This window comes from Mirounga angustirostris, unplaced genomic scaffold (assembly GCF_029215605.1).
Source record: "Mirounga angustirostris isolate CCGP_5_RB_7025 unplaced genomic scaffold, mMirAng1.0.hap1 SCAF_14, whole genome shotgun sequence".
In the NCBI taxonomy this organism is placed as follows: Eukaryota; Metazoa; Chordata; class Mammalia; order Carnivora; family Phocidae; genus Mirounga; species Mirounga angustirostris.
In genome coordinates this window covers 88,835,839-88,852,048 of record NW_026991722.1, presented here as the reverse complement: position 1 = coordinate 88,852,048, position 16,210 = coordinate 88,835,839, and the positions used below count along the sequence as shown (strand labels likewise).

The 16,210-nt window shown below is 50.8% G+C and overlaps 1 protein-coding gene across 6 annotated transcripts in view; it reads left to right on the top strand.

The window, feature by feature from the left end:
- AP1B1 (adaptor related protein complex 1 subunit beta 1) overlaps window positions 1-16,210 on the top strand; it is an 82,090-nt gene that overhangs the window by 46,001 nt on the left and 19,879 nt on the right. For 2 of the 6 annotated variants that reach the window (XM_064578614.1, XM_045887376.3), the window contains exons 2-10: window positions 1,736-1,797; window positions 5,020-5,125; window positions 7,544-7,679; window positions 8,430-8,675; window positions 10,054-10,244; window positions 11,074-11,295; window positions 14,060-14,180; window positions 14,679-14,774; window positions 15,777-15,892. In XM_064578614.1, coding sequence (XP_064434684.1) covers window positions 1,761-1,797; window positions 5,020-5,125; window positions 7,544-7,679; window positions 8,430-8,675; window positions 10,054-10,244; window positions 11,074-11,295; window positions 14,060-14,180; window positions 14,679-14,774; window positions 15,777-15,892 — 1,271 coding nt within the window. In that variant the 5' untranslated portion in view covers window positions 1,736-1,760. Of the gene's footprint in view, window positions 1-1,735; window positions 1,798-5,019; window positions 5,126-7,543; window positions 7,680-8,429; window positions 8,676-10,053; window positions 10,245-11,073; window positions 11,296-14,059; window positions 14,181-14,678; window positions 14,775-15,776; window positions 15,893-16,210 lie in introns of those variants that run through there. The other 4 variants (XM_064578618.1, XM_064578613.1, XM_064578615.1 and 1 more) reach the window with 3 other exon arrangements.

The following is a 16,210-nucleotide window of genomic DNA, read 5'->3' as shown; positions in this document are numbered from 1 at the left end:
CACTGTCAGGGCTCCGTCCTCCCTTTCAGATGGGAGAAGCAGAATTCCTTCATTGATAGAATACAGCTGCTGAGGTCAAGCAGACCTCAGATGGTCTCCCAGTCTAACCATTTATACGTCATGTGACCTTGGGCAAGTTACTTAGCAACCCTGAGCCTCAGTTTCCTCATCTGTAAAATAGGGTTAAAACCAACTACCTTATTGGTAGGATTAAATGGGATAATGTATTAAGAACCCCTGGCTGTAATAGGGACTCAGTAAACAACCCCGGGAGCCTCTGCCATGTATCCAGGGTACTTGGAGCCTGTGTAGCTTCTTTAATCTTTCATCTTTTAAGAGGAACTCTTGAAGGTACATAGTAGATACTTCGTAAATATTGAATGAATGAGGGGGCCTTGGTACTTTCTTTGTTTTATTGCCTTAGAACAGCACTTCACACTGTGACTTTTGCATTGGTAGATGTCCTGAGAGATGCTTTAAGGAAACTGGCCAGTTAGATTTGGGGAATGCTGTAGAGTCTACAGTATACAGATTCTAGCCTTCTCTAGAGTTGAATAGCACATATCAGCATTAGAGAAGTTCGAAAAGTTGGGGAGAGAAGAAACCTCCCTAGCTTTTCAAATTTGGCATTTTCCAAGCTCATTTGACTATATGGGGTAACAGGAATACCTCCTTAAGGCTGTGATGAGGTTTTAATGAGTTAATTTGCAGGAAGCACTTAAAACAGTGCTGGGTGGAGTGAGCACACGAAGGGGTAGCTATAACTAAGTGTTTGTTTTTTTTTTTTAAAGATTTTATTTATTTATTTGACAGAGAGAGACATAGCGAGAGAGGGAACACAAGCCAGGGGGAGAAGGAGGGGAGAAGCAGCCTTCCCCGCGGAGCAGGGAGCCTGATGTGGGGCTCGATCCCAGGACCCTGGGATCACGACCTGAGCCGAAGGCAGACGCTTAACGACTGAGCCACCCAGGCGCCCCTAACTAAGTGCTTTTTAATCTGTGGACTTCTCGGAGTATTTAGTCATTCCCTTCTTTTTTTTAACATTTTATTTATTTGACAGAGCACAAGCAGAGGGAGAGAGAGGGAGAAGCAGGCTCCCTGCTGAGCAAGGAGCCCGATGTGGGACTTGATCCCAGGACCCTGGGGTCATGACCTGGGCCAAAGGCAGCTGCTTAACCCACTGAGCCACCCAGGCATCCCTTTTTTTTTTTTTTTTAAGATTTTATACAGTTGACAGAGAAAGCACAAGCACGGGGAGTGGCAGAGGGAGAGGGAGAAGCAGGCTCCCCGCTGAGCAGAGAGCCCAATGCAGGAGTCCATCCCAGGACCCTGGGATCATGACCTGAGCCGAAGGCAGACACTCAACCGACTGAGCCACCCCATTAGCCATTCCCTCATTGATGGGCATTTAGGTTATTTCCAGTGATGTATTGTTATGGACATTGCTGTAGGAAAACCCTTACATCTGTGCAAGTATTTCTGTGGGAGAGTCCTAGAAGTCCTAGAAGTAGAACTGCTGGGTCAAAGGATATACATATTCAAAAATTTGGTAGATCCCTCAGAGTTACCTTCCAAAATCTGATCAGCTATTATTTAATAGCTCATTTACCCCGTAGAGAGATAAGAAGCTATCTTCCCATACCACATGTGTGCTCTATCCTGCCCTCCTCCTGTGCTCCGTAACTGAAAATGGAGCGGACACAACAGAAAGTCACCCCTCTCTTCTGTCTTGCAGAGTCTGGCACAGATAAGGGACCAAAATGACTGACTCAAAGTATTTCACCACGACCAAGAAAGGTACTGTTTGTTTCATCGTGGGGTCTTGTCCTACTCTTTCCCTGCTCCACCCTTCTGCCTTCTCCCTGGCAGCGTGGGGTTTGGGGGCAGGGGTGGAGACCTGGGAGCAAGTGGTGGGAATTACCCAGAGCATCTTTAACCTTGTGGATCCAGAACATTGAAGTGTTGATGGTATAAGAAATTGACCACTTCTCTTAGAACTTAGGAAGGGAAGAGCATTAGCTCCAAATGGAGGGGGAAAAAAGCCCCCTTTTATTCCGAATGGCCTAACATTATTAAATATGTTTTTTCCTGGAGGAAAGAAAAGACATAATCCTATCAGTAACCCCACAGTGAAACGTGTGTGTCTGTGTCTGGTCTTTTATCCACGGGCACATGTTTTACGTGGTCAGAGTCAGAATTTATATCCTGTTTTTCATTTCACATTATCTTAAACATTTCCCCACAGTTCTAACTACTCAGTGTTGGTCTGCTGAGTTGCTGCACTGAAATTTGCTAAGCTAGTCTTATGTTGTAGGGTATTGTGGTTGTTTCTGCTTTCTGGGAAACAGAGGTGGTTGTAGTGGCTGATGAATGTGCTTTAACCCTGTAAACATCTTTCTGACCGGCCCTTCCTTCTTCCCTCCTTCTTTCCAAGTGAGATTGACACATGCCTGCTGACCAGATGAAAAGAGTCTGTTGTTGAGGCAGCTGAGCCAGAACCTGCAGTCTGTCCCTTGCTGAGCCCTTCTTTATTGTTCTAGCCAGTTTTTCCTGAGCCCCCTCCCTGTGCCGTGGAGGCAGATTGGAGTCTCTGACCTGGCTTTGCTTGCAGTTAAGCAGAGAAGACAGTCTATTAAATAGTAATCACACTAAAGGTGGTAGGTGCTGTGGTAAGGGAAGTGCAGGGGGCTGTGGGAGAACCTTGGGTAGAGCTAGCTAGTTAAAACGGGGAAGAGGTGGGGGGGCGCAGAGCAGAGCACTTGCTCTGCTCAGGGGAAGGAAAGCACCTGGGCACAAGTTACTGAAGAGTGTGATGGAAGGAGAGTTGGAGAGGTGTGCAGGGCCAGAGGGGGTGAACCTAGTGCTAAGTGTACTGGAGTATCAGTGGTGGGGTTTTTGTGGGTTATCTTTTGAGTCTCTAGAGGGATGCCTGGGTCCAAACCAGACATCAGTGATGGTCTTAAGCAAGAGAAGGTCCAAGGCAGTTTCTAGTAAAGAATTGAAGGGGTGAAGATTTGGGGAGGCAGGGGGACCAGTACCACAGCTGCCATGAGAGATGATAGGTAGCTGAGCTGGGGGAGGGGGTGGGCTGGGGTGTAGCATTGTGGGTAGAGAGGATCAGATGCTTTGTATGCGATTGAGGAGGTAGGCTTGGTGACTGATTGGATTTGGGGCCCATTAGAGGAAAGAGACGTTTTGGCAACAGGCAGATCCGAAGTTCACCTCATCAGCTTTCTTAGAACTGAAATGACTCAGGCCTAGATCCATCAATTGAGGGCCAGTTGTATTAAATCTGACCAAACGCTTTGAGCAAAGCTGGCACAGCCCTGCAGCAGGACCCAGGGTCAAAGTCATCATGGTCTGTTAGATCCCGCAGCAGGGAGACAGGGCCCCCTCAGTCTCTTGCAGGGGAAGGGCATGTGTCCCTCCAGTCCTACAGAAGTCAAGCATCTGAACTGCAAGGTCTGCAGATTCCTCCTGGCTCTGTTGAGCAATATCCTCAGTGTGGCCTTGCCCTGGGCTCTACTGTGTGATTGTTCTTAATTAACTTTGTTTGCTGTCTGTCATCTAAGTTCTTTCCCAAGCACCACATTGTTCAGTCATGATAAAAACCTGCAAGGTTTCTTTTTCTCACTGTAAATCCATCTAGAACTTCTTCAGAACTTCCCCCCACATGACAGTCTTTGGCTTTATTCCCACCCCCAAGTAACTTGAGAGGGAAGCTCAGGACTTTTCCAAGAGGAATCCAAGCCAAGGGTCACATGGCAAATAACAATAGCAGTCACCTTTTTTTTTTTTTTTTTTTTAAGATTTTATTTATTTATTCATGAGAGACAGAGACAGAGAGAGAGAGGCAGAGGGAGAAGCAGGCTCCCAAGGAGCAGGAAGCCCGATGCGGGACTCGATCCCAGGACCCTGAGATCACGACCTGAGCCAAAGGCAGACGCTTAACCATCTGAGCCACCCAGGCGCCCCAATAGCAGTCACCTTTAATGCAGGCCACTGAGTGCCAGGCACTGAGATGAGCATTTTACATCTGAGTGTTAAATGAGAGAATCCACTGCCCCAGTCAAAGTAGAGAGATTAGACAAGGAAACAGGTTCAGAGAAGCAAAGTGATATCCTTGGTTGGCCCGAGCATATGGGCTTTGGAGCTGGCAGATGCGATTTGAATCTTGGCCCTACCTGCTACTAGCGGTGTGTTCTTGGGCAAGTCACAGCCTCCATTTGCTCATCCATACAATGGGGGGAAACGCAGCGTTGTCATGAGGATGAAATGAGAAATGGGGAAAAGTGTGGTGCCTGCCTGAGAGAAAGGCTCAGGAAATCCTGGTGGCTGCTGTTTTGAGGGCAGGAGGCCTGGCTGATTCCAAAGTCTGCCTTTGTAACCTGTCACTGGGGTTATCTGGGCCCTGAACAACCCTATTTCCTCATTTGTTTTTTCCAGATCATCAAGTTCTTAAGAAAAGCATATTATGCGCTCGAGCCCTCATGGGGCAGCTGAATTCCCATTTTCAGAGCTGAGCAACCAATTGTGGCTCAGGAAATGAAACCCTGAGTGAGCTGTTTTAACTGGAGGTTCTAGGAAAACAGGAAAAGCCAAGTGTGGGAATCCAGCAAATCTTGCCCTCTCCTTTCAGAACTTCAGTCCCAGATTCCATCACACACCGCCTTGAGGGCTTTGGGTGAGGGTGGTAGCTGAGGAGAATTTTGCTTTCCTCTGAATGGTTTTAACTCTCTGGCTGCGCAGGACCTGTCCTCACACTTCTTGTCTCCCTCAGAACCTTTGTAGCTTCCACAGTTCCCTCTGCTCAGTCCAGCACGGCCTCCAAGCTGCCCTCCTCAGAGTTGTCCCGCTCTGCCACCTCTGTCACTGAGGCCAAGGTCCTAAAGCTGCCCTCCACTGGCAGCACAGAGCCTCTTACCTGCCTCTCGCCTCCCATTCTTTTGGAATTTGGGGACTGGGAGTGGCCCCCTGGCAGGGTGGGGGTGGATCACTCATGCCTGCCTCCTTTTTTAGGGGAGATCTTCGAGCTGAAGGCAGAGCTCAGCAGTGACAAGAAGGAGAAGAAGAAGGAGGCGGTAAAGAAAGTGATTGCGTCAATGACCGTGGGCAAAGATGTCAGGTGTGCAGGCGTAGGCCGGGTGGCAGCTAGAGCGGGGCTCCATAGCTCGGGTCTAGTTCAGATGGCTCCTTGACGGTATCTCTGGGGACCTGTGGCTCCCTTCATGAACCCCCTTTCCAAACAGAAGGTTTCAGGTACAGAGGGGTCCTGGGTCCTATGCTACCGGGGTCGGGCGGCAGCGCGGTGAGGGAGGTGGGCAAGGTCAAAAAGGTAACAAGCCATGAAGTGGATGTGGCAGGGACCCTGCAGAAATTCCAGAGGATTGCTGCCAGCTGGGGAAAATGAACCCAGCGTGGGCAGGCCTGGCTTTTTAAAAGAATAAGAAATCTAGATTTTTCATTTTAAATTTCCTTATTTGTTTAGATTGCCAGATGACACTAAACAAACAAACACTGCAGTGACACTAACACGTGCCTGCAGATGGGGTTCATCAGATTTGTCGCCGCTTTGCAGCCTCTGGTTTGCATCTGATTTCCAGAGCAGGCCATATGTAGCATTGCTGCCTCACCTTTGCTCGTGCTTTTCCCCTGTGTAGAATGTCTCTTTTCCATTTACCGGCTTGTTTCCCATCAACAACCCATTCAAGGTCTCCCTGTTGCCCTCCCTCGTCACCCCAGCGCACTGGCCTGAATGTGCAGCATTTGCTCTGTGTTCCTGTCACCCGGCACTAATTCTAGACTTGTCTTTTTCTTATGTGTACTTGTGTTTACCTGCCCACTATGTCATAAAGTCCTCGAGGACAGGGACCAGATTCTGCAACAACCTAACAGTTGCATAGTATTTGAGAGTGTGCAGAAAACCTTCAGATACTTAAAATTCCCATATTGTAGGTAATGGTGTGTTTCCTGCCAAGGAAACCAGATAAAGAAGGGGTATAGTGACTGCCTAGCAGTCCCGTGGTTAATAGCAGAACTAGGACTCAAGCCCAGCCCTTCTGAAATCCAAATCCAGGGCGTTTCTACCCATACCCTCTCCTCTGTACCCTTATGCTGCCCAGCTCCGTGCCTCACAGGCCTGGGCGCTGATGTGGAGCAGTTCCTCATCCGGACCGCATGTCAGGATCACACTTCTCCAGACTTCTCCACGGATTGTCCTATCCTCTTGCCACCTCAGCAAGGGACCTCCTGACAGCGCCACAGTAGAAACAGTTCTGCAGAGAGACCTGCTATAGACAAGAGTGGCAAAAGGATTGGGCGTCTGCTGGAGAACTGGACCTCCTTCCAAGTCACATCCTTCCAGGACAGAGCCACTCTCCCCTTCAACTAGAACACTGCTGTCACCTCCTCACAGAGGAAGCATCTTTGTTCTTCTGTCTCAAGTGAACTTGTTGTGCTGATGTGACGGGCCCATCAGTGGTTCCTCCTCTCCACCCCCCTCTTTCTTCCTGGTTCTTCATCTTCCAAGGTGATGCATCAATGTCAGCATCAACTGGGTTCCTTCCTAAGGGAGCCTAGGGAGCTCACTTTGACCTCTTAAGTCTACCATGTCCTCGGCCACTAAGTCACAAGACTTAAGAGGGGAGGCGATGATTCCAGAGAGAGAAAATTGACCTCGAAGCATATTTCGCATCTCAAGGGGTTTGGGACTCTGGGACTCTGGGGTTCCGTGTTGGGAAGGGTTCCACCCAGAATAACAGCAGTCATGAGCACAGGTTTTAGAGCCAGACCTGGCTCCTCAGGCAAGTTATTTGACATTTATGAGCCTCAGTATTGTCTTCTGTAAAATGGGGATAACACACTGGCTTCTTGGGGCTGTTAATTGAGATCACGTATATAAAGCCCTTAGTGCCAAGCCCAACATATAGCGCATGCTCTGTACATGCTGGGCTAGTTTTCACCTCGTGAAAGCAGCATGGCCCATCCCTGCTTCCCTACAGCCTTCTGGAACCAGCAGCCCAAATATAAGGGGGCGACGTTAAGTATCAGGGAAGGAAAATAGTTGTTTTCATTTATTCTGCACCTCTTAGATGTCAAGGACCAGATACCTGAAATATGTTGTCTTCTTTAATTATCACAAGGGCCCTGTGTAATGGGGTTTTGTTGCACCTTTCCTGCAGGTGAGCAAACTGAGACATGGGGTGGGGGATGAAGGAATTTTCCCAATTTCATACAGTTAGCAGGAGGCAGAGCTGGGTTTGAGCCAGGCCTAATGGGTTATAGAGCTAGTATATGAATGAACTTTGTGAAAAGAACGGAAGACTTTGCTTTTCAAGTCACCTTTTGGGTTCCAGTGCTACCCATAAGTGTTCATGGTAACAGAGCATAGCTGATGTCCTCCCTTTTACTAGGAAGTCCTGTTATTTTTTTCTTTCTCTCCCATCCACTGTCTCTGCGCCCCCACCCCAAACCCCCCATTAGCTCTCTGAAAAATTTTCCTTTCTTCAGCCTTACCTAGACTCATGCCATTTTGACTTTCCAGTGCCCTCTTCCCTGACGTGGTGAACTGTATGCAGACAGACAACCTGGAGCTGAAGAAGCTGGTGTACTTGTATTTGATGAACTACGCCAAGAGTCAGCCCGACATGGCCATCATGGCTGTCAACACCTTTGTGAAGGTGAGTAGGAGCTTGGTGGGAAGAAGGGCATAGGTGTTCACTGCTCCATCTTCCCTCCGTCTCGGGGTGGGACACTATGGCCCTGAATAAAAACACTCAGTCTCCTTTCCAGCCTGAGGGCCTCCTAGTCCTCCAGCAGAGGGCTCCCACTTTCTCAGAAAATAAGTTGCTATAGACCCTAACTCATTCTGTGTGAGGTAGCCTAAGGCCTGTATTGACCCCCATGTCCCCCTGGGATGCACCATTATCCTACATCCTTTGCCAGGGCAGGATTCAGCAAGCATCTGAGAGCTTCTCTGTTCCCCTTCTAGACTTTGCCCCTTTTTGTGTTTTCCATCTAGATTAAGGAGCAAACAGAGACTTGAAGTGTCAGTTCTGTGTACTTTTAGAACCTTCCTAGCTCCCCTCGCCCCGCAATGCTCAGATGCAGGCATATGAGGGATTCTGTGGGTTATGGTGCTGGATGGATGTAGGTTTGAATCATGGCTCTGCTCTGTGACTGGGTGAGCTCCCAGTCTTCCTGCAAGCCTCGGCTGCTTCACCTGTAAAACGGGAACAGTATTGTATGCTTGCTGTGAGAATCAGAGTCAACCATACACAAAGCCTCAGCACAGCATCTGGCAAATGCTAAATGCCCACACATGGCACTTACTTTTAGTGCTGTTGGCCACAGTTGGTGGGAGATCCCACAGCAGTGTCTGATGTTGCCGAGCCTGCCCCTACCCCCGGCCAATGGCTGGTTCCCCTCAGGATTGTGAGGATCCTAATCCCCTGATCCGGGCCCTGGCTGTGCGGACCATGGGCTGCATCCGCGTTGACAAGATCACAGAGTACCTGTGTGAGCCACTCCGGAAGTGCCTGAAGGACGAGGACCCATACGTGCGCAAAACAGCAGCTGTATGTGTAGCCAAGCTCCACGACATCAATGCCCAGCTGGTAGAGGATCAGGGTTTCCTGGACACCCTGAAAGACCTCATCTCTGACTCGAACCCCATGGTAAGCTGTTGCCACCCACCATGCCACTTCCACTACCTCCTGGGTTGCTTGGGAACACTTTGGCTTCATCCTCCACCAGACACTCCCCGGTTCCTGGAAGTCAGAGCCTTGCTGGGTAGGCTAATTGTTCTCGTGCCTGCAGTGGTTCAGGCACCATCTTTGGAGGAAGTTAGACCTGGATTCCCTTCTCTGCGCCCTTTCTCACATGAGCTGTATGACCTTGGGCAGTCTGCCTAACCTTCCAGAGTCCTCTTTTCTTCATCAGTAAGATGGATCTAACTCTCCGTGGCTGGCAGGAGTGCTGTGAGGCTTAAGCTGTGAAGGTAACAGTGGGCATGCAACCAAAACTAGTGTGCTCCTTCCCCTTCCAGTCACTGTCATTGTCACTGTCTTCTCACTGAGATCATCAGTGAGCTCTGAATGTAGGTTCTTTTCCCTTTCCTCACATCTCTGGGGTTGCAGGGTTGCAGAGGGTCACCCTTGATGTAGCATAGCCTGGGGGGCAGGGCACCAGGATGTGGCTGGGAGGACGGGGGTGTGGCAGCAGTTTGGAGGGCAGTTCACCAGGCCCTATTTAAAGTGAAATTCACACTGGGTGCCTGGGTGGCTCAGATGGTTAAGCGTCTGCCTTCGGCTCAGGTCATGATCCCGGGGTCCTGGGATCGAGTCCCGCATCGGGCTCCCTGCTCAGTGGGGAGCCTGCTTCTCCCTCTGCCTCTGCATGTCTCTCTCATGAATAAATAAATAAAATCTTAATAAATAAATAAAGTGAAATGCACAGACCCCTCAGCCCAGCCTTTCCCCTCTGTCCTATGGAAACACTGATCACACGTGGACCCTGAGTGGCCAGTACAGGATTGGCCATTGGAGCACTGTCTGTTACACGGAAAAGGTGAAAACCCTGCAGAACACACATAAAAATAGCTGCTCTGGTAGAAATGGTTTGAGAGCCCAGTGCTTAACGTGGCAACCCCTCTGGATTCCAGCCCCCATCTGTTACTAGGAGCCTTGAGGAGCTCTGCAAGAATCTTCTAGCTCCAAGAAGCACACTTGACACTCCCCTAAGTGAGCTGTTGTAGCTGGTAGGCATGGGCTGTTTGTTAGGGAGCTAGGAATGTTTTCTGTTGCCAGGCATTTAGAGCTGGATCTTTTATTTTCCCTCTTTTTTTTCACTGGTGGGGGCACTTAACATTCATTCTGGCTCACAGGGAAGTCAGTAGAGTGAGTGCTCGGAGTGGGTCTTCATGCTGCCGACCCTGTCCATCGGGTCCTGTTCCTTTCAGGATATTCAACCTCTGACCTGCCAGCATGATTAGCCCCAATGTCCCTTGGCCCGAGCAACGCCCCCAGCCTCTGCCCCTTCCACCCTCTCAACCAGGTGGTGGCAAACGCAGTGGCTGCCCTCTCAGAGATCGCTGAGTCTCACCCCAGCAGCAACCTGCTTGATCTGAACCCGCAGTCCATTAATAAGCTGCTGACAGCCCTGAACGAGTGCACCGAGTGGGGCCAGATCTTCATCCTGGACTGCCTGGCCAACTATACACCCAAGGATGACCGGGAGGCCCAGAGGTGAGCAGGCTGCTCTTTGCTTGCCAGCCCAGTTGGACCTGGTTCTTTCAGGGCTCCAACCATGAGCTAGGCCTCAGACCTCTGCTGGGCCCTTTGCCAGGGCCTTGCCCCACAGACCATCCTCAGACACATCTCAAGGGAGCCCAGAGCCAGGCAGTCAGCTCCCTGCTCAGCATGGTACAGACAGAACAGAAGCCAGCGCACGTAAAGCATGTAAAGCTCCAAGCATCTGGTTGTTGACAGAGACCCCGGTCACCTTGGGCTGAGTAAAGGAGGTGGATAGCACCAGAGTCACCATTCACTGGATCTTTCTGGGTGGCTGGGGCTCTGCCGAGTGCTTCCTATGCATTAGATGCTCCTTGAAGCACCTCTGTGAAAGCTGCCCCGTCATTGTCCACATTTTACAGGTAAGGAAACACTGGCTAAGAAGGTGGATGAAGTCATGCAGGTCACCCGGCTGGGTCTCCCCTGACCTTTGGTCGTAACCAACATGATATCTTGCCCCTTTCGAATGCCCTTGCCACAGGGTGGGGGAAGGGAGGGGCTTGACACTTCCCCAGTATTTATTAAGTACCGTGCATGATGCTTGGGGCTTTACGTGCATTGACTCACGTAAGCCCTCAGCAACCCTGGGAAGATGGCCCCATCATCTCCGTTTTCTAGACGAGGAAACTGAGACTCAGAGTTGTTTTAACCTGTTGGGGTCAGTTAACAAGCACCAGAAGCAGGATCTAGATCCTCCTACAGGAAACATGCTCTCTCAATAACTAAGACCAGGGTGTTGCCCTTGTCTGTCTCTCCTGTTTGCCCCCCTTGGAATGGACCCCAGCATCTGTGAGCGGGTCACCCCCAGGCTCTCCCACGCCAACTCTGCTGTGGTGCTGTCTGCTGTGAAGGTGTTGATGAAGTTCATGGAGATGTTGTCCAAGGACCTGGACTACTACGGCACGCTGCTGAAGAAGCTGGCCCCGCCCCTGGTCACGCTGCTGTCAGCCGAGCCTGAGCTGCAGTACGTGGCCCTGCGCAACATCAACCTCATCGTACAGAAAAGGTACCCGGACTGCCGCATGTGTGCAGGGTGTGTGCCTGGGGGCGGCGGGGAGGAGGGATGTCTCCTCCTGGGAACAGGACACTAAAGGGAAACTGACCTGTTGCTGTGTAGGAAGTCTCAGTAGCTGAACCCAGGAATCTTAGCCACAGGCAGCTTTGTCCCCCAGAGAACATTTGGAAATGTCTGGACACATTTTTGGTTGTCAGACTTCAGGGGGTGCCACTGGCACCTAGTAGGCAGAGGCCAAGGATGCTGCTCAGCATCCTACAGTGTGCAGGACAGCCCCACCCCCAGAGAACCATCCAGCTCAAACTGTCAGTAGTGCTGAGGGTGAGAAACCCTGGCTTAGCCTAATGAGGTAGCAGATCAGGTCAAGACCAGCGTGATGCTTCTTAACCACAAACAGTGGATGGCTCCACAGTCCACAGAACCCTCCTGAAACAGTGTGTAAGATTCTGTGTGTGTATTTTTGCTGGGGACAGAGTCTATAGCATTAGCCAAATTCTCTGAGTTTGGAGGACCCCAGAGTGGTGAGGTACTGTGGACTTTGCATTGGCCTTGGGCCTGAGGAGGGGTATGCGAGAGTCACTCAGATCAGATGCCCATATCCGGGGGGCTGTTTGTTAGGTAGCTAGGAATGTTTTCTGTTGCCAGGCATTTAGAGCTGGATCTTTTATGGGGGGGCTCAGTCAGTTAAGCATCTGACTCTTGATCTCAGCTCAGGTCTTGATCTCAGGGTCGTGAGTTCAAGCCCTGCATTGGGCTCTACACTGGGCATAGAGCCTACTTCAAAAAAAAAAAAGGAAGAAGCCCGTTTCTGTTGGCCCCATGGGAACAGCCACAGCTGGAAGCCACTGCTCCTAAGAGAAGGTACCTGATACCCAGGATGGGGAGAGCTGAAAAACAGCAGTGCCGGTCTGAGGGGCCCAGAATAGGAGGGGTTCTCTGGAACATTCCAGAAAACAGAATGGGGCTGGTCTCTGGAGTTCTCCTCCCAGCCTATTTGGTCAAATGGCTCACTCAGCAACTAACTCATGAGCGTCCATGTATTACAGCAGCCCCTTTGCTGGGCACAGAGTAAGGGCCTCTTGTAGACATTTTTTCTTGGAAGACAGCACTTCTTCCTGTCCTTGTAGCATGATTCTGGTTCTTAGGACACTCTTGGGGACCCAGAGATATCAGTGGAATCGTAGCAGTTGTGAAGGTTTGGGAGGCAAATTTGGGAAAGCTTTTTGAGTGCCTAAACAAAGCCATGAGACTAGGGATTCATTTCGGTGTGGGATTTAGCAAGGTGTAGTGACCTGTAGATCCCTATCAGCATGAAGGGCTCCCTGTGCTATATTTAACATGGCAAATCTCTTAAGAAGTTGACCATGTTGCCCAGGCACCATCTGGTCCAGTCCCCATGTGGTCGGGCAGCTTTTGCCACGTCCTGATTGCAGAAACCATGTCCACTGCCCCAGCTTGGGACCCTATCTCCCCCACCAGGCACGACAAAGGCTCCTTGCTTTGCCAGGACCTCCCTGCAGCTTGCACAGCAGCACTGAGTACTGCCTGGGTAGGGTCCCTCCTTTCTCTCTGCTGTGTCTTCTCCCCTACTCACCGGCTATCCTCATTTTTTTCCCTTCCTTTCTTCAGTTCTGGAAAGGGCAGAGAAATAGGAGTTGAGGGTGGTGACTCGATTACACCCTTATTAGCACTAGATGTGTGACCTGGTGCGAGTCCCTCCACCTTCAGGTTTCCTCATCTAAGAGAAACGAGGTGGGTGGTACCACTGGAGGGAGGAGCAGCAACACTGGTGACTGACAGCTCCCCCGTAGCAGGTGCCTTCTCTGAGGCAGGCATCGATCATGCTAGATGCTTCCCATCTAACTCTCACAACAGCGCTGTGATGTAGGCGTCTGTCAGGGTCCCTGGGACGACCCCCACGTTCAGAGACTCACTAGAAGGACTCGTGGGAGTCAGCATATAGTTGTTTTCACGGCTTAGATTTAGTATGGACATAGCAAGGATACACAGGCGGAGTCTGGAGGAATCCATGTACAGGCTTCCTTATGTTCCTTCCTTCCCATGAAGGGGGTCACACAGAGCACATTCGTCTCCCAGCAGCAAGATCCAACAGCATGTGAGTAATTTTTCTGCCCAGGGATGCCTATTGGAGACTCAGCACCCTGGGTTTTTACTGGGGGGCTGATCACATAGTCACCTACCAAAATCTCAAACTCCCAGAAGGAAGGCAGATACTCAGCATAAATCATATGGTTTATACAGACAGTCTAGGCACAGTTAGCCACCTTTATTATTTAGGGAACAGTGGAACACTCCCCAAAACAGAGTTCCCAGACACCAGGCCTTTCTAAGACTGGAGACTGAGGCCTGCAGTGGTAACACTTCCTACATGGTGTCATTCTGATTTCATGAGTGAGGAAGCAGAGGCTTGAGGTCACAAGCTGGGATTGGCATGGAGGTCTGATTTCCATGCCCGTCACCTGCTGCCTGCTACCTCTCGAATATGAACTCTCTCTTGCTCATATTCCCTCTTCCCGTCCTGGGATATGGTTGGACATACAATGGCCAGTCAGAACCTGGGCACAGGCCAGTCAGTGGACCCTCTCCCAGGAACGTGCAGCTGTGGCAGAGACTGCCTTCACGGATGTCAGGATCTACCTTAGACCCCAGAAACGCCCCAGTAAACATGGAAGGGGTTTTCTCACAGAGCTTTGCCTTACTTGTTGCTCTTTGGACAATCCTGTCTTGCCACCAGGCCTGAGATCCTGAAGCACGAAATGAAGGTCTTCTTTGTGAAATACAATGACCCCATCTATGTGAAGCTGGAGAAGCTGGATATCATGATCCGCCTGGCCTCCCAGGCCAACATCGCCCAGGTCAGCAGAGGGCTGTGGCCAGGGGCATGAGCTTTGGTGTTGGACAGCAACACCACCACCAAACTGTGGTGTCTGAGCGGGCTGCCTGGTCTCACCGGTAACCGTTCATCTCACAAAGAGTGCTTTAGCACAGGGCTCTGTAAGCAAGCACTGAACAAATCTTAACTGATATTTTTGTGATTAAAGCATTTGTTCTCCCTACTATTACTTATTATCCATCCATTGAAAAGTAGTAGTTAGGTGGCTGTGTTAGCTAGCTCAGCCTAAACAAGGGTTGTCCGGTCCCAGCAACTAGTTCTTCCCTGCTTTCCTCTTGGGGCACCTGATAGCTGTGTCCTTCCCTTGGCCCTTCTTCAAGCAGGAGGCAGAATCCCATCCTTCTAGGGGTCTCTGCATACCCATTTTCCAGGCATGTTGGTTACTCTGGCAGATTCCGCGCCCCCCCCGCCCCCCAGGCCCCCTGCCCCACCAACCCCATCTTCTCTGTTTGGGCCACAGGTCCTGGCAGAGTTGAAAGAGTATGCAACAGAGGTGGATGTGGACTTTGTACGGAAGGCTGTGCGAGCCATTGGGCGCTGTGCCATCAAGGTGGAGGTGAGGCTCTGGGACTGTCCTCTGTAGGGGGAGAGGAAGGGAAAGGAAGCTGAAACCAGGAAACCAGTCTGATTCTAGCAGAACCTGCCAGCTACTCCTGGTCCCGGAAGGCCTGAGGGTCACCACTGGAGGCCCCAAGGCCCCCATTGTGCAGATCTGCTTGGGCTCCTCCTCTCTCTCTAATCACCTTTAGGCCTTCAAGTTGTTGCACATGAAACAAACCCATCTGTAACCATGGGTTCTCCTGCGGCATTAGCTAAGATGGTGGGGCAGCCCCAGCTGGTGATGGCCCTGGTAGACTTAGCTTTCACTTCATGGGGTTTTGGAGCAGGGTTCTTTGCCTGCTGAACATTTTAGCAATAATCATGATTCGATTATCCATATGCCCTTTTCTCCAAGCTCCCAAGGGCTGTCCAGCCCCTGTGTCCTGGCATTTCATCCCTCCTGTTCTCTGCCTATGGTGACGTTCCTTGACCACTGAGCTGACTTTAAGTTAGTCACTGGGGACTGGGAGATCCTCGGACAGCTGGTCACCCCAGCCCAGCCCCTTGAGGCATTTTCCCCTTGGTGCTTATGATGGCATCCTGAGAATCTCTCCCACAAGGGCATTAGTGCAGCATATTGGAATAAGGGGTGGGGTAGAGACTTTCTGTTTTTGGTCATAGGGGCCCATTTTGGAAACAAGTAGAAGTGAGGCAGTGTCAGGCTGAAGCATAGTCACTGCCCTCGAGGCTTGGCCTAGAAGCACTTCAGATACCCGCCCCACTCTCAGGACCCCTACTGGTCTTCTCAGTCTAATTCTGTCTCTCTAGGTCCCTGCCGTCCTCAGGCTGTCATTTTGTATTCATTTTCCCACTTGTTTTCTGGGGAGAGTGTTCTCTTGTTTTCCCTCTGTGGCAAGGAAGGGGGCAGGACATGACTGAGCCCTTGGCCAAGGCATGATCACCAGAGGTTCTGTTGGAAGTGGGTGCAAGGGCCTTGCCCACATTCCTCTTCCCACAGCAATCTGCAGAGCGCTGTGTGAGCACGCTGCTTGATCTCATCCAGACCAAGGTCAACTACGTGGTCCAGGAAGCCATTGTGGTCATCAAGGACATCTTCCGCAAGTACCCCAACAAGTATGTGCCCACCCCTCCCGGTGTGAGGGTGATGTGGCTCCGCTGGAGACAGGCATATGGCCGGGGGGTGGGGGAGGAAATGCAACAAGGAGCCTTTCCCTTCTTCCTGACTTCTCTGCCACAGGTGGCATTCTCAAAAGAAACCTATTCTTTTTTCTTACTTCTCCTGAGTCACCCCTCCTCCACTCTCCAAACTAAATAAGCACTTAAATGTAACAGATAAACTCAAATTCCATTACTCACCGCCTTCTCAGGATCTTGTGGGGCAGCTTCCTGTCTCTCTCTGCCCCTGCTGGGCCTCCTCTGGGTTGCCTGGGC